Source organism: Apis mellifera, linkage group LG11 (genome assembly GCF_003254395.2).
Source record: "Apis mellifera strain DH4 linkage group LG11, Amel_HAv3.1, whole genome shotgun sequence".
Classification (NCBI taxonomy): Eukaryota; Metazoa; Arthropoda; class Insecta; order Hymenoptera; family Apidae; genus Apis; species Apis mellifera.
Window position 1 is genome coordinate 14,125,197 of NC_037648.1, and position 18,733 is coordinate 14,143,929.

At 39.6% G+C, this 18,733-nt stretch overlaps 1 protein-coding gene across 9 annotated transcripts in view; it reads right to left on the reverse strand.

Moving 5' to 3' along the window:
* Positions 1-18,733, reverse strand: part of LOC410259 (nuclear factor 1 X-type) — a 78,911-nt gene that overhangs the window by 35,923 nt on the left and 24,255 nt on the right. For all 9 annotated transcript variants that reach the window (XM_026443799.1, XM_006566536.3, XM_006566534.3 and 6 more), the window contains 2 exons: positions 3,157-3,348; positions 1,630-1,813 (listed from right to left, as the gene is read on the reverse strand). In XM_026443799.1, coding sequence (XP_026299584.1) covers positions 1,630-1,813; positions 3,157-3,348 — 376 coding nt within the window. The remainder of the gene's footprint in view (positions 1-1,629; positions 1,814-3,156; positions 3,349-18,733) is intronic.

An 18,733-nucleotide genomic window follows, 5' to 3' on the forward strand; every position in this document is an offset into this window, starting at 1 on the left:
CGAGGAAGGGAATCGCGTGCATACGTGCACGTGGCCCGTTGATCGACGTGTTTCGATCGATCAGCTGGCAGGAGGGCCGGGGCTGGCGCCCGTCCGCGGTTCTTCTTTCATTCGGTTTCATCGAACTCACTGACTCAGTCTGAAAATACGTAATTTCCGTACATACGTACGTACGTACGTACGTACGTACGCGCGCTGTCCTGGCAGAGGGGCCGCCACTCTTCTCTCGCCCCGTGTGTACGTCTCGCCACGCGCGCTCTCCTCTGTTTGGCTCTCTCTCTCTCTCTCTTTCTTTCTCTCTATGCTTCTTTCTCGCAGGCTCTCGAACTCTCGTGTGGCTCAACAAACACACGGCTTGGCAGCCGTGGCTTTCTAATGTTTACACCCGTGGTTGACGCAAAAATTGGCCAGGCCTACCGCGCGCCACCTACGAGAAAGAGAAAAAAAACGCTCCGCTGCCAAGACATGGGGTAGGTTAGGCACTCTCCAGACCGTTCGTCGCCTACTTTGACCGCTCCTCTTCGCTCGTAGTGAACGTTTCTCTTATGGATCATATAATATACGATGATAAAGATTTTTAATTTAATTTCTACGAAACTTGTTGATTCTTTAAAAATTGATTATCCATATAATTGAATACCTTTCCTTCTATTTACAAAATTTCTAACAAAATTTCAATCCCAATTTCTCGTTTTTCCACGTCTCTCTAAATTCTTCGCCCCGAGCCTAGATATCTAGAATCCACGAAACGAAGGGATCGCGAACCGTGGACGCGTTGGACGTTGGACAAGGATGCTATTCTCGCTGAAAAGCGATCCGCCAAAACGGATCACCGCTCTTCCACCGGGGCAGTGTTGGCAGCGCCCTTGGAGACGTGGCAGGTCGGAGGAGGCACGCGGGTGGGGAGGGGAACCGTGGTGCGAGACCAGGGCCCCGGTTTGTTTGTATGGGGGGCCGGTGAAATTGGCAGAGCGTTCCAAGAAACTTTGAATCGAAGCCGAGTCGAGTGGACACTTTGAATGGACGGATGTGCGAGTGAATGAACGCGCCACGCTCGATTCAGCCACCCGCCTCTCTCTCTCTCTCTCTCTCTCTCTCTTTCTCTCTGGGTCTGCACGAGATCAACGAGTGCCGAGCCAATACTTCCTGGTGGGACAGGAGAGGCGATTGGTTAGGGGGATCGGTGTTGAGGTCGAGGATTGGGGGGTTGTTATTAGGCGGCTTGGATTTGATTGGAGAGGTTTTTTTTTTTGAGAAAATGCTCGTTTGAGAAATTTTAAGAATTTTAAAAATTGAGAAAAATTCTTCAACGAAGATAATGAAAATATTTGGAGATTAATTTAAAAATTGTTAAGTAAGAGAAATTTTTACGAGGTTTTTGGAGATGAAAATTTTAAAATGTAGTAAAGATTCGAAAGATTATTTTTTTAAAGGAAAATTGTGAAAATTGTACGGCAAGGGGAGGGGGGAAACAGGTTGTAGGGCTTCGGCTCGCGGTTATTTGTCCGTGGAACGGGGAAATATCGACGGAAAGGGACGAGGAAGATAGATTTTGACGAGAGTGTGAAGATAAAGGGTAAATTTGGGGAGGATAAATGGGACGGAACGGTGGTTATATATATCCCTTACCGTGGCTGGTGATAAAATTGGCGAGGTAGAGATCGAGTTCCCGGACGGAGACGTTGATGTGATAGGGGTTGACGCAGAGGCCCGGCTGAGCGCATTCCGCAGTCTTCTCCAGCCGTTCCCCGTCCGTCGACTCCAACGGAATTGCCTTGAAGAGGATCACCATTACTAGGTCCAACCTCCATACCTGCGACATTACGACCCACCGTTATCGTGTCACCCACCCACGCAATATTCCCAAATTTGCCAAACAAGTTGCCTCGACAATCGCCCATTAACTCTTTAATTTTTTTTTAATTGTATCGTTTCGAACATCGAGAAAAAATTAATTTGTAAAAATAATTAAAAATTTTCCCAACAAATTATCTCGACAATTGTCTATTAATTTTTTAATTGTATCTTTCGAAAATAATTTACAAAAATAATAAATAATTAAAAATTTGCCTTGACTATTAACTTTTTAATTTTTTTTAATTGTATCGTTTGAAGATCATCGAGAAAAAATCATTAATTTATAAAAATAATAAAAATTTTCCTCGACAATTATCCATTAACTTTTTAATTTTTTTTAATTGTATCGTTCGAAGATAATTTATAAAAATAATAAATAATTAAAAATTAAAAATTTCTCCAACAAATTATCTCGACAATCATCCATTAACTTTTTAATTTTTTTTATTCGTATCGTTTCGCAGGTCATCGAGAGAAAAAATCTACGATAATTTATAAAAATAATGAATAATTAAAAGTTTACTTCGACAATCATCCATTAACTTTTTAATTTTTTTTAATTGTATCGTTCGAAGATAATTTATAAAAATAATAAATAATTAAAAATTTGACTCGACAATAATCCATTAACTTTTTAATTTTTTTTAATTGTATCGTTCGAAGATAATTTAAAAATAATAAATAATTAAAAATTAAAAATTATTATAAAAATAATAAATAATTAAAAATCTAGCTCGACAATAATCCATTAACTTTTTAATTTTTTTTAATTGTATTGTTCGAAGATCATCGAGAAAAAATCTACGATAATTTATAAAAATAATAAATAATTAAAAATTAAAAATTATTATAAAAATAAATAATTAAAAGTTAAAAATTATTATAAAAATAAATAATTAAAAGTTAAAAATTATTATAAAAATAAATAATTAAAAGTTAAAAATTATTATAAAAATAAATAACTAAAAATTAAAAATTATTATAAAAATAATAAATAATTAAAAATTAAAAATCTAACAAATTGCCCAAAAATCCTCCCTTATTCCTTAATTTTTTAATTTTCCTTAATCGAAATAAAAATTAAAAATTAAAAAATTGATTTATAAGGAGAATATTAATTTATTTAAAAACTTTTAATTTTTCGTTAAAAATATATATTGCCAATAATATGTATATATATATATATATATATATATATCTATATATAGAAAGTTTGAATTAGATTTGGAATTTGAAAAGAAAAGGATATTACGACGAATTTTCATATTAAAGTTTTTCCAAAGAGGATTGAAAGTGTACCTTATCGGCTTGACGCAGGCAGTCGATACGGCGCATTTTACCCTTCTGATCGGGATTACTAAGGACGCACATGGCCGGCCTCTTCCCCGTTATGCTCAGCACGAAGTCCTCTCTGTACTCCTGCGTGATATCCTTTCGCAACTTGCCCAAAAGCCGCGAGGCCCATTTCTGTTTCACCTCCAGCTTCTCGTTCTGCAACAACGTTCGAAAATAAACTAATCCCTCTCCCCCAAAATACGAATTAAATAACTCGAATCTAATACGATTTTTCCAAAAAAAAAAAAAAATAATGTAAAACGAATTTGTATCTTAGCAATGTAATAATAATTTGAATGTCTCGACAGTGTCTCCATCATCCATCTTTTTCACAAAGGAGAGATAATAATTTAATAATATAATGTATAATGATAAATATATAATAGTAAATAATAGATGATAATAAATATATAATAGTAAATAATAAATAATAATAAATATATAATAGTAAATAATAGATGATAATAAATAATAATAAATATATAAGATGATAATAAATATATAATAGTAAATAATAGATAATAATAAATATATAATAGTAAATAATAGATGATAATAAATATATAATAGTAAATAATAAATAATAAATATATAATAATATATAAATAATAAATAATAAATATATATAAATTATATTATATATAAATAAATAATAAATATATAATAGTAAATAATAGATGATAATAAATATATAATAGTAAATAATAGATGATAATAAATATATAATAGTAAATATTTTGATATCGATAGTTATTCTCTCTCGAACGACAATTAAGCAATTATGAAAAGTAATTCATAATTTTTATCGATTATGTATCGATTATGTTGTTCGTGCGAGGAAAGAAAGAGAAGGTGTGGCCGAGTCGCGGTGAAGAGAAATCATATCTGCGGGACGGGCGGGGGGAATGCGTACATCGATGGGTCGCGGCGACGGCAGCTGTTGATCCGTTGAAAGTTCGGCCAGTTTACAAACTCCGCCCGATGGCTCGGGACCAAAGCAACGGTGACCTCAAACTATTCGTCGGAACGATATGCGGGATCACGTTCCCGTGTGTCCCCTACCACCACATACACACCTCCCCCTCCACCGATATCTTGACCTTCCTCCAGACCAACCGTCCGCGACTCTGTGTATACATCGGCGTCCTTGTCTCTCTGTCGTCGTTAATTTAACGTTAAATTGAACATCGTTCCCCGGCCAATTTTTCTTCGAAAAAAAATTTGTTGAAAAATTATCGCGAGCTCTCAATATCTCAATATCGAATCAATCTCGTTGTGAAATAAAAAAAAATCAAAAGAAATTCCTTGTAAAGAAAAAAAAAATAACCGTCATCTTGGATCACTATACGAAAAATCCCTATATATGAAAAGTAACTAGCAATAAAAGGGCATCGAGATATCGAAAGACTCCTTTCGCTCGAAACGTAGCGCGGAATTCCTCCGCGGAACTCCCTCTCCCTTCTCCTGCTGTTACATCGAATAAATAAATTCCATGCGGCGCGTACGCCTAGGGCAGGCTCGTTTTTCAGTCACCGTGGAAATCTTGGAGGCAAGTTGGCCGCCACGGGAGGCGGGCGAACGCTTCGAACGACCTGCCTCGGCCCCTCGGCTCCTCTTTATTCACCTCACGGACGCGGCCCAGCGGTGGAATAGCAAATGCGCGCGGGTGCATAAGGTCCCTGAGAAATGCGTGGAAAGCGCGCGGAATGCATCGACGCGCGGCCGCAGCGGCGACGACCGTCGTCCATCTATCCCGCCTAGCCCCTTTCTGCCACGCACGTGCGCCCACCGCACCATACTTTTCAAGAGGGACGAGAAAAACCGGTGCCGCGTTGCTGCGCGTCTAAACTCGCGCCGCGTGGAAACACGCGCAACCCCGGCCATCGCCGTCACGATCGTAACGATCGTTTCTTTCCTCGAACAGCCTCTCGATACATTTCGATCGAAGTCAATTTTCGTTTTCCGATTTTCTTGCTCGACGGATCCAAAAACTACCTCGATCGTTCGGATTGTCCCGGAATCGGAACGAGATCGATTTGAGATTGTTTGATCTCGTTTGATGCCGTTTGAGATCGTCTAAAATAAGGAAGGATGGCGAGTATGAAGGTTGGATGGAAAAGGATCGCTTGGAAGAGAATGTTTGAGATTGTTTGATCTCGTTTGATGCCGTTTGAGATCGTCTAGAATAAGGGAGGATAGCGAGTATGAAGGTTGGATGGAAGAGGATCGCTTGGAAGGGAATGTTTGAGATTGTTTGATCTCGTTTGATGCTGTTTGAGATCGTCTAAGATAAGGATGGAGAGTACGAAGGTTGGACGGAAGAAAATCGCTTGGAAGGGGATGTTTGAGATGGTTTGAAATGGTTTGATGCCGTTTGAGATCGTCTAGGATAAAGGAGGATGGAGAGTACGAAGCTAGGATGGAAGAGGATCGCTTAGAAAGAGATGTTTGAGATGGTTTGAAATGATTTGATGTGGTTTGAGATCGTCTAGAATAAGGGAGGATGGAGAGTACGAAGTTGGATGGAAGAGGATCGCTTAGAAAGGGATGTTTGAGATGGTTTGAAATGGTTTGACGTGGTTTGAGATCGTCTAGGATAAGGGAGGATGGAGAGTATAAAGATTGGATGAAAGAGAATCGCTTGGAAGGGAATGTTTGAGATGATTTGAGATGGTTTGAAATGGTTTGAAGTCGTCCATGATCAAGATTAGATGAATATGGAAGTTATGAATGACAAGGAACGTTTTGAAAGTTGGATACCTAATTAGAATGCGTCAAGGTGTGTTGAGAGAATTGATTATCGAAAATTGACATTAATAAAGAAAAATTCTTCGATCAAAGTCTCCCCGCATCAAAAAAAAAAAAAGCGTTGAGCGTCACTGCTCAGTACACTACATAGAGCAACAATTTCCATTTTCGGCTCGTCACGCATTCGATTCGAAAAGTCGAAAAGACAAGATTCATGGAAATGTTCACCTCGACTCCTCCCGCTCCTCCTCCCTTCCTCCCTCCCTCCTCCTCCCCGTCCCGCTCGACGGAGGAACGAGAATCGCGCGTCGAAGCACCGTTACCCGATCATTCAAACACGAATCTAGATGTTAGAAACGCGTCGACGCCATTTCCCAGGTTAAACTCCGTTGTCCTTAATACTACGGACAGAGAGCGTTTTTCGCGCGAGAGAAAATTTCAAATCACGTCCCCGGGTTGTCTCGCGTACGAGAAATGTGTGGCCGGGCGGGCGAGAGCGAGCGAGCGAGCGATAGAAAGAGAGAGAGAGAGAGCCGGGTCTCTCAACTGTGGGAGAGTACCGGGCTGCGGTTACGGTGCATCCTGCATAAACCCGATCAAGTATGCCGAGTGTGAAGGAGGGCCGCACAGGCCACGTATATCGTGACATGCGTATGTACACCTAGGCGCGGCAGTTTACCTCGTTCACGCCGCGCCGATTTCTCGCGATGCTATTCCACTCCACTCCGAGCGTGCGCGGAGCATAGTGTATTTCTGGAAAATTTTCTGCCTCTGATTATTCCCCTATATACATATACATATATATATATATATATATCGAACCCACCATATAACCTCGTCTCGAAAAACGAGAAATTGAGAGAAAGATTGAAAAGTAATAAGATCAACTCGGAGAGAATGAAACAAAGCCAAGGTATAAAAAGTGTATACAGAAATAATCGAAGAGAGGAATTTTATCATTTATTATCACGGATAATGATCGTCGTATAAATCTTTTTTTTTTTGAAGAAGAAGTAAAGTTGAAAAAAATATATCATAAAAAGCGATTATCGTAAAAATATTCTCTCTCTCTCTCTCTCTCTCTCTCTCTCTCTCTCTCTCTCTCTTTCTCTCTTCGATTCGAACGAGGAATTGAAAATAGAGTTTTTGGAGGGGAATTAAAGAGAGAGAGAGAGAGAGAGAGAGAGAGAGAGAGAGAGAGAGAGAGAGAGAGAGAGAGAGAGAGAGAATATTTTGGAGAAGAAATTAATCCAAAGTGAATCGTTTCGTTTCTATTGTTACAGATTCGGGGGAATCCCGAATCGGTCTCTCTCTCTCTCTCTCTCTCTCTCTCTCAAGAATCTCTCGAAACGAAGCGATGGTCGTCTCGATGGACGATAAAACGAACGCGGAAGAAGGCGGATCGGTGGATTGGAGGAGTGTCATCGAAGGAATGTTCTCTTCGTTCGTACGAAGAGGAATATAACGAAATAGGGGGGAAAAAAAATCTCGCGGTCGCGAGTCCGTCGGCCGACGGCCGACGGCTTGAATTCTTCTCTCGCCGGGCACGACGACGGAGTCGGGTATTGAATAAAAGCCGTAACTTTTTCCCCGTGTAAATAAATCTCGGGGAGCCGGTTCATTTTTATGCCTCTCTCCTTCCGTACGACATTCACGTACCGGCCGTATTCGATCGGCGGCGGCGGCCCTCCTCCACGGGTTTCACGTCCACGGGAATCGCACGGGGCAATCGAATTCGTCTCACTTCGAGAGCCAACGGAGAGCCCCCTCGTTACATTAGACTCGGTGAAATTGAACGTAAATACCGTGAACGGGAGAGAGAAGGGGGTATCCCCCCGTACGATTATCCCCGAAAAACGGGACACGGGACGACTTTCCTCGAATTCTTTTCCTCTTTGAAATTCGAGGCAAGGGGAGAGGGGGAGATAGTCGATTCGAAACAATCGTTTCGTGCACCAATTCCGATTCCCTCTTCCTGTTCTTTTTCGCAGTTAGAGAGGGATATTAAGAGAGGTACGATTTTCTAAGAGTTTCAAGAAAACTTTTTTTTTTTTTCCTATAATATAATACGTTCGTTTGGGATATTCTTCTCGAAAATTCTCAAATCTTTCTTCGATCCAAATCTATCATTATTATAAATATTCCAAAAAAAAAAAAAGAAAGGACAAGATCCTCTACATTACCCTGAATTTTGAATCACTCGCCCGATTGGAGCGGCTCTCCGCCACTTTCCTCTCGATATCCCCCTCCTCCCCTAAAAAAGGGTCCTCTCTCGCTTCTTCGGAAATGGCAGCCGACGGAAGGAAAACGAGCGCGAAACGAGCGCGAGGCAAATTTTTTCCTCTCTCTCTCTCCCTTCTTCTCCTCCTCCTTCTGCTCGCGACGCGACAACACACAACAACAACAGCCTTGAAAGATCCATAGAGAGAAAGGAGGGAGGGGGACAGGGGGGGGGGGGAAGAAAGATTCTCACAAAAGCGGCAGCTATTTCGGGACGCGCGCAAACATTTCCCCCGGGAAATGCGACATCGGAACGGAAGTGGCGTTGCAGGAAGTGGCCCGATAGAGAGAGAGAGAGAGAGAGAGAGAGAGAGAGAGAGAAGAGAAGAGAAAAAAAGGGGGCCACCGCATCCAACGGCCGCCCGGAGGAGGTAATCCCGAGGAAGTAAGGGGGGAGGGGGAGGCTCAATCGCAATATCAACGGTGAAACAAAGCCTCTTCTTGCGCGGGAGGAGGGGGGAGGGGTGGTTTGGAAGACGTGGCGGAATCGGAGACGAGGGGGAGAAGATTGTTGGAGGAGAAGAACGCGGAAGAGGCATCGAGAGGAGGAGGAGAAGAAGGGCAGGCATCAACTCGCCCCGCTTTTCTATTTCCGTTTCTCGCTGCGGATCCTTCCTTCCTTCCTTCCTTTCTCCCTTCCTTCCTTCCTTTCTTCCTTCCTTCCTTCTTTTCTTCTATCCGCGTAGAGAGAGAGAGAGAGAGAGAGAGAGATCGTCAAAGAGGGAACAGGTTGCCGCTTCTTCCGGGACGACGCGCCTCCTCTCGACGAAAGCTCCTCTTCTTCGTCGGGAAGAGGAAGAGATTTTTTTTTTTTTTTGGAATCTTTTCTTTTTTTTTTTTTCTTTTTCTCTCTTTTTCTCGATGTCGTGTTATTTCATTTCGACGATAATATTATGGAACATCGTAGGAGAGGAGGAGGAGGAGGAGGAGAAGAAGAAGGAAGAGATGAAGGAGGAGGAGGAGGAGGAGGAGGAGGAGGAGGAAGAGGAGGAGGAGGAGGAGGAGGAGGATCGAGGGAGTGTACGAAAATGTCGAAATGAAATTGGAAATTGGATGGTGGAGAGTGGAGGGATTTGAGGTTTGTGGATAGAGATTTTTTTGGGGGAGGAGGGAGGAGGAGGGGGGTATTCTTGGATATCGAAAGATTCGCGAGGATGGATCGTAGGTGGAAAGTTTAAGCAAGAACGTTAAAAGTAGAATATTAGTATTGTTAGGACGATGAAGAGGGAAGAGAAATAAATATCGATTTATTTCAAAATTTCAAATCAAAATTTAAATTTCAATCGATTCGATTCCTTTTCTCGTATATTCCGAAAGCAAACTCGAGAATAAACTTTTACGAGGAATTATGGTAAAAATGGGATGTAATAATATGATGTAACGAGAAAAAGGAATAAATATCGATTATTTCTCTTTCAACTTATTAAATTTATCGATTCGATTTTTTCTTCGTATCTTCCGAGAATGAATTTTCCAAACTTTTTATGAAAAATTGCGATAAAAGTGGAATATTATAATATAATATAACGAGAAAAAGAAACAAATATTGACTCGTTTCCCTTTCAAGTTTCTAAATTTACGATTCGATTTTTTCATCGTATATTCCGAGAACAAACTCGAGAATAAATTTTCCAAACTTTTTATGAAAAATTGCGATAAAAGTGGAATATTATAACATAATATAATAAGAAAAAGGAATAAATATCCATTCATTTCCCTTTCAAGTTTATAAATTTACGATTCGATTTTTTTATCGTATATTCCGAGAATGAATTTTCCAAACTTTTTATGAAAAATTGCGATAAAAATGGAATATTATAATATAATATAACGAGAAAAAGGAACAAATATCGACTCGTTTCCCTTTCAAGTTTCTAAATTTACGATTCGATTTTTTCATCGTATATTCCGAGAATGAATTTTCCAAACTTTTTATGAAAAATTGCGGTAAAAGTGGGATATTATAATATAATATAACCAGAAAAAGGAATAAATATCGACTTATTTTTCTTTCAATCTACTAAATTTACCGATTCGATTTTTTCTTCGTATATTCCGAGAACAAACTCGAGAATAAATTTTCCAAATTTTTTATGAAAAATTGCGATAAAAGTAAAATATTATAATATAATATAACGAGAAAAAGGAATAAATATCGACTCGTTTCCCTTTCAAGTTTTTAAATTTACGATTCGATTTTTTCTTCGTATATTTCGAGAATGAATTTTCCAAACTTTTTATGAAAAATTGCGGTAAAAGTGGGATATTATAATACAATATAACGAGAAAAAGGAATAAATATCGACTTATTTTTCTTTCAATCTACTAAATTTATCGATTCGATTTTTTCTTCGTATATTTCGAAAATAAACTCGAGAATAAATTTTCCGAACTTTTTATGAAAAAATACGATAATATAATAACATAACGAGAAAAAGAAACTTATTTCAAAATTTCCGATTGGATTTTTTCTTCGTATATTCCGAAAATAAATTTTCCAAACTTTTCATGAAAAATCGCGATAAAATACGATAATATAATGACAATAACGAGAAAAAGAAACTTATTTCAAAATTTCGAATTCGATTTTTTTTTTTTTAGTATATTCCGGCAACACGTTCGAGAGTAAATTTCCCGGGGTTTTTTACGGAGAAAAACCGTGGAACCGTAGCTCGGAAAATTCGCGCCTCGTATCCAGAGAAGTGGCGAGATACGGACGCAACAGCTGCCGACGATTTATTTTGGATTTGCCGCGAGCTTCGTGGCACGGTTCAAGAAGCGCGAATATATGACACGGTGTGACACGCCACATACCTGCCGCGGACGTGAAAGAAACGTACACGTGCGTCGCCCCTATCTCTTTCTAGATATAATTGCTATACGAAACTGCGAGGAAAAAAATTAGACGAAAAATAAACACGATCTTACCGCTGTCTAATAGGAAACACGACCTTGAATGTTTCTATAGAATACAATAATTATGATAAACATTGTAAAAGTATAATGTTTTTAAGAATACTAATAATTGTTTCAAAGAAAATATATATATATATATGTATATACGAACGTTTGAACGAGAGCTTGGAATAAGCGATTCGTCAAGACAATTCAATTGGTGACTGGTCAAAGAGATCCTCTGTGCAATCTAAAAGCAGGCGTAACGCGAAACCGACAAGTTCGCAAAAGTTGAACGTCACTTTATGAGTTTTCTTTTTTCCTTTTTTTGCACGGCGGCGTTTTTTAATTTCATTGCCGGTACGCTCTTTTAAAATTCCACGTACATAATTACGAGAGTTCCGTACGTGTGCTCGCTGCATTAAGCGCATCCTCGAATTCGCGCACACCGAAATTACGTATTACGGCCGTACTTCTCGCGAATGAATTTAGCAAACGTACGCACGTTTCTGCATACCGGGTGTATCCCGACTCTTTTAATCCAACGATTAATATCTTCGTTTCGTTCTCTTCTCTTGAAAAATTTTTAAAGTTAAAAAAATTTCATTCCAAAGAAAGGATCGTTTCCTCGCAATCTTCGTTCCATCTAATTACCACCCCTGAAAATTCGTCCAAACACTGTGTTCCTTGGTAAAGTAGGCTGGAAAAGCAGGATAAAGTTGAATAACGGGAAATAAGGGGAACCGAAGTGGAAAGTTCGCTTAGAGAAGTTTGTTAAAACTACCTCGCCACGTTCTCTCTATGTAATACATAATACTTCATCCTTCCTGCTCTTCTACAATAACCTTTGTCCTCTATCCGTTAAAAATCTCTTCCCTTATCTCGATTCCCCAATCCACAAAAAGAAAAGTGCAAAACGATTTAAATCCATTCCTTTTTCCACTTTCGTAATAACCTAATTTATAAAAGGAGCTTTACCTACCGTCAAAGTAGATATCTACCTTACCTTAACAATCGTCTCGAAGAAAGGACAAACAAACAAAGTTGTCATCGTTCAAACGTTCGACGGGGAAGAGGAAAGTAATGAAAAAAATTCTCGGACATCGCGGACGATTACCTCTCTGCTTCCATCTATTCAACACTCCCAAAGCCATCCATCCATTGCGCAATTTTCGAAAAAACTCGATCGCGATAACGGTGTCGCACCAGTGCCACCTTGTATAAAATCCCCATGTGCAACGTCCAGCGTTCTACGCGTGTGTGAGTATGTGTGTCGGCAAACGCTCCCCTCCCTTCGCGCCAGCGGTGGGGAGAGGGGGTCGACCCCACTCCTAAAATGCCCACAGTGCCGCGCGCTCCCCACCCCGATCCATCCCCGCTCCCGACTCCACGCCAGCCTTCCCCCACCGCTCGTTGCAGCGACTACGGTCGCGGAGGCTCATGGGCTATTTTCAAGCGCGGGAAATAAAGCGGAGGCTGCATTTTTAGCCTAACGGCCGACGGTCAGCTCGTTTTCGTCTTTCCATTCTCGCGATGTCGGAGGGGTTGAGGTGGAGGCAAGCGAGACTGTGCACGGGAAGAGTCGGGAGGGAAGAACGGAAAGGGGTTGTCTCCCCCTTGATGAGGTTAATTGGAGTTGTGTAATCGAGCGGTGGCGGGGATCGATGCTGCGGGGACGTTTCTTTATTTTCGATTGGGTCACGTAACCTGATCGCTTCGAGTATAATGACGTTGATTCGATGAGTCGTTTTATGAAAATCATCATTTTATGCATGAATTAAAGATTTAAATAAAATAAAACCTTTAAAATAGAAAGAATCCAAGTGTATTATTATGGTTACGTGACTCACTTTGTACAAACATATATGTAATCTAGTATTATAAAATACTTACAAGGTATTTCACAATTTCAAATCGAAACACTTACAACTCTTTAGTATCAACCAATAGTAATCATCAAATATTAGTTTAGCTCCTTTCCAACGCAATGACCGAAATTGATATATATATATATTCTTTACAACCTCTTCGCAAGAAAGGAAAATATCTATCTCAATTTACTCAATCGTATTATGGCAATTCTTCTAACGGATTCTCTTGCAATATCATTAAAAAAAAAAACATCGTAATTCTCTACCATCGATAATAAAATATCCCTAGCCTAGTCCTTCTTTCAAACCCAAGGCAATTGCGTCTAGCAGTCGAATATAATCCCCGCGAAGCAGAGCGCGGAAACGAGACGCGGTCGGTCGTTTAGAGGGAGGGGGGGTGCGGTATCTAAGGGAGGGAAGTTTCTCAACGAGCCACAGCCCTTTAACACGCGTTTCCGTGTAATTTCACCGTGGATCGAGCTGCGAACGATACTACGCGGGCAACGAGGATGCCGGTCTCGAAACTTTTAAAACACGGCGGATGGCGTGGCGGCCGTGGTGGTAATGGTGGTGGTGGTGGTGGTGCAGACTAGTAGGTTCCCTCCTCTGGAGGCTGGCGAGGAAGGGAGGAGGTGCGTTAAGGAAGGAAAAATCAAGGAGGACGGCGCCAAACCCAGCGGCGGCGAGCTTTAATATTTAGATTCAATTACGAGAAGAAAGAAGGCATCGTTATGCGGCAAATTGTCGCAGCCTGCTGGACCGCGAAACGGGAGGAGGGGGCGGGCGCGGGGGGCGGACGGAGGCACGGAGGGACGGAGGGGGGAGCGGGGGGAAGGGGGAGGTCGCTCGAGGTAGTAGAAAAAGAAAGGAAAGGGGATGGCCGAGACGCGTTATATCGCGGCGTAATGGACGCCTCGAGAGGCTGGTTTCGCCTCGGTCTGGCGGCTACTTCCGTGAAAGTTATTGTTATTGGTGGAACAGGGGAGAGAGAAATCTACTCTCTGCGTGTAGATTTTTTTTCTTTTCCTCCCTTTTTCTTTTTCTTTTCCACTCCAGTAGTATCTGCCACTGTCCTTTACACCGATAATTGGTGGAACGGTTCGATACACTTTTTTTTCTCTTCGCAAAAATTTATTCGTTCCGGTGAATTTTCTTCTCTATCTTTAAAGTATATATTCAAAGTAGGAGTAGTAATTTTGTACAATTTATAAAATTTTTGCAAATGTTTTTTTTTCTCGGATCAATCGTTTGGAAAGTGATTTTTCTTCGTCAATGTTAGAAGAAGAATTCACGTTTATACAACTTTTTCGAAAAAAAACTCACACGGATAAATTGAAGAGCACGAGGTGGAAGAAAGGAAAAGAAAAACAGGAAACGCGATTTCCTTTCACAACAACGGAAAAAAATAGTAAGATTTCCAAGTAAGATTTCACACTTTTGCAAAAAGGAAAAGAAAAGAAACGTTTCCAGGAAACGAGTTCGATCTTCTCTTTCCATTATATCCGAATTCGAGTGGAAAAACAATTCTTGCCGAGGATCGAAGATCCATCGAGACAAAGATCGGCGAGTTTCGATGAATTTTTCAATTCGGTTTGGAGCCGGTTGGCGCATGATCGCCGAGAAAAGGAAAGAAAAGCGCGTGTTTCACCACGTGGCCACGTCGGTGTGTTTTTGGCGTACGCCAAATCAACAACGCCTTAGCCCCCTACGTACGAATTTACGGGTTTACGAATCTTTGGCAGGCGAGTTCGGGTCGGCCATGTGCACGCCACTTCCCGTGCCCACGTGCCTCCTTACTTTCGAACCCGCTCTTTCTCTCTCTCTCTCTCTCTCTCTCTCTCTCTCTCTCTCTCTCTCTCTCTCTCTCTTCTCGTCCTTAGCCAAGTGGTTTTTCTTTGTTCCAAATTCCATTATTTAATGTTTTTTAATTATAATTAATTAATTTTGAATCGTGAAATTTTTTTTTTATTCGATTTTGATCTCGAATATTCGAATTTCTTAATTTTGGAATAATAAGTTTTGAATCGTGGAATTTTTTTTGGATTTTATCGTGTCTGTTCGATAATTTCAAATTTCTTATTTTTGAATTATAAATTTAATATTTTTTAATTATAATTAATTAATTTTGAGTCGTGAAATTTTTTTTTTATTCGATTTTGATTTCGAGGATTAAAATTTTTCCTTTACTTCTTATTTTTTAATTTCTTAATTTTGGAATAATAATTTCTTAATTTTGAATCATGAAATTTTTTTTGTTTTTTTATCGAGTTGGAGATTTAATATTTTTTCCTCTATTCGATGAAATCCTCGATTTCTCAATTTTGAATTTTTTTTGGATTTTATCGTGTCTGTTCGATAATTTCAAATTTCTTATTTTTGAATTATAAATTTAATATTTTTTAATTATAATTAATTAATTTTGAGTCGTGAAATTTTTTTTTTCGTTCGATTTTCTATCTTAAGAATTCGAGGATCAAAATTTTTCCTCTATACGAATTTCTTAATTTTGGAATAATAATTTCTTAATTTTGAATCGTGGAATTTTTTTTGTTTTTCTATCGAGTTGGAGATTTAATGTTTTTTCTTCTATTCAATGAAATCCCTGAATTTCTCAATTTTGAATTTTAGAATTTTTTTTTGGATTTTATCTGTTCGATAATTTCAAATTTCTTATTTTTGAATTATAAATTTTTTTTTTTTAATTTTAGATCCAGAAGAGTTAGAGATATATATTCATTCGATCTTAATTTTCATCTTTTGGATTTTTTTTGAATTTTATATCGAATGAAGAATTGGAGGAATTTCTTATTTTTAAATTTTGAGAATTGAAAGTATCTGTTCGATGACATTTAATTCCAATTCTCATCTTTTAAAAAAATAAATTTCGAATGCTAAAATTAGAAACAGAATTTCTTTTTTCGAGAATTAAAATTGAAACTTTTTACGAAATTTTTCTTCGACTTTTATATTCGAATAGAATCATTAAAGATTACTCGAGAGCTGCTGGTTTATAGGTTAGAATTCGATGGAATCGTTTGGCAGTCGCAAGGGGATCACGTGCTCTTTTTGAATCACGATGGAAACGTGGCTCCAATCAACCGAGATTGCATACGCATCCTAGAATCACGAGAAATACGATTGAAGTATGAAATATGATCTTTGCATAGTCTACGACCAATCACTTGAACGATATTTCCAATAATTTACACGTATCGTTGTCACAGCCAACACGAATCGCGATACAGATAGCAAAAATTATTCCTGCAATAATATTTCAATATTTATTTTCGATTTTAATTCGTAAGAATATTGTACATCGATCGAGATTCAAAAAATCCGTTTAAACAATAAGCAAAACGTGTCTAATAAATTCTCCTAATAAATTAATTTTGCGTAATAAATAATCGATCGATTGACTTAATGGTGAAAATTGTAAATGAAAACGTACGAAAGAACGAGCGCGATGCGATAAAGAAAAATATACCTCACAATATTATTCACTACTTGAAAAAAACCGATACTTGAGCCGAGCAACGAAAGTGTAAAAATTATCTCGAATAGATTAAACCGAGAACCGCTGCGTCATCGCGTTATTACTGAAACGAGGATAAATAAAAAAGAACGAGCAACCGTCGCATCAGAATTAACGCAACGTTGAAACAGTGGCCGGTCAAAAGTCTCTAAATAATAAAATTCAACTTTTAACCAGTTTACTTTTCGTTAAAATCGATCCGCTTTCCTCCTTTCCTACTTTGATTCCGTATCGATAAATTATCTTTATTATTTACGTAAATTCTTTCCATCATCGTTCATTCCGCTGCACATCCACCAATCCCGGTTCTAACTCGCGGCTGGAACAAACGTCTTCCACAGACAAACACGCGTCTCCACCTCGATTGCTCGGTTCAAAAGGCTTTAAACGTCGGGGGTTAAATCGAGGCCGCCGTAAGCGTAATCTATATAGCTATTTCTCCTATAGCCCGCTAGAGGGATATAAAGAGAAAGAGAGAGAGAAAGAGAGAGAGAGGCGCGCACGTGTGCGAGCGAGTAGTATCGATTCACGGTTTTTCCGCCTGGAGGGGAGCGGAGGGGGGGAGGAGTGGAGCCTCGTTTCGGGTGTGCGCGCGCCTCGTTGTCGTTGTCGTCGTCGCCGCCGCCGCGTGTTTACGCGACGCTTATCCCATCAAAATTGCGCGCACACGCGGTGTAACACGCGCGTCACGGGAATTAAGGGCATTTCGGGAGGCAAATGAGCGCTCGAAAAAAAAAGCGTTGTCCGCGGATGATCGATTTACGAACGTTACGAGTATACGAAAAATTTTTGGTGGCGCGGAAAAAAAGGGAAAAAACAAAGAGAAATTTTTGAAATGGTTCAGACGGAAGAAGAAACGAGAGTCGAGAAGTGGGATCGGGAGGGAGGGAAAAGTTGTGGAAGAGGTGACGATTCTCTCTCTCGAGAAAATCTCTCGCTCGAATTGGACGATTGTCCGATCCACGGGTTCTCGAAACTTTGTTTTGTCCAGTTTTGTCGCGCTCGGGAAGAGGGACGGTTGCTCGAGATTTGAGAAACTTTTCTCCACCTTGAAAACAGATAGGGAGAGAAAGGAAAATTCAATTCGATATAATAAAATTTCCACGATAATAATAATAATAATAATTAAATTTCATTATCTACCTTACAATATGTTCCAATATCGATTAATTTTTATTCTTATTCTAAAAATAATAAAAACTATATCCTTTAAGATAACAAGGTAAATCCAATTCTTACCGTTTCAAATAACGCTCTTCGCTATATTTCATCACTTTTTCAAAATTTGCAAGGAAGGAAAAAAGAAAAAATTCGTTCTAAAAATATAAAAACTTCTTTATCTACTTCTCAAGTAGTTCTCAAGCAACGCTTCCACCGTTTCAAAAATTCAAATTTGCGAAACAGAAGAAAAAAGAAAAAGAGAGAAAGATTCGTTCGAGTTTCCATAAATCGAGACGGACTGGAAGAAGGTAGTTTTCGGAAGCCGCGCCATAAATAACGAGAGGATCGGGCAGGCACGGAAGTGCTCGTATGCGCGTGTACAAGGGGCGAGGAAAAAGCTCGAGAGTGTCGGTGGCTTGGGGTAAAAGGGTTGGAGGGTTGGAGGGTCGGTCGGTCGGTCGAGCGTCGATCGAGAATTTATGGGAAGCCCATAGGTGGGCCGCTTCCAAACCCTCGATGGTTACACGCGGCCTCCACACTGGAGGGAAGAGGAGTGGGAGTGGGAGAGAGAGAGAGAAGCAGAGGCTCGAGGCTGGGATAGACTGGAATATATTTATTAATTTGGCATGCTTCCCGACCGTATAGCTGCTGGCCCCTTACGTTACTACGTTATGACGCGAACAAAGCGACTCCGCGATTTCTTTATAGGCAATTCCGGCCTCTGCATAGAGTGTTGTAAATATTACTACCCCTTCTACTCTTTTCTATCTCTTTACATATATATATATATGTACATACAGGGTGTCAGTAAAATCTTGGAGAAGAGCTTTTCTTCCATCGAATATTACATTAAATAATTATATATTATACGTTATACATTATATATATATATTATTACACATCGTGGAAATATCGTACAAGTGGCGTATCGTTGTAATCAAAGATTCTCGAACACTGTGCAATATAATGATAACACTTTTCTCGTTACTCGTTAATATTACGAATGAAAATATTCTCGCTCGATTTTCCACTTGTGTGCCGCGGTGGAGAGAGA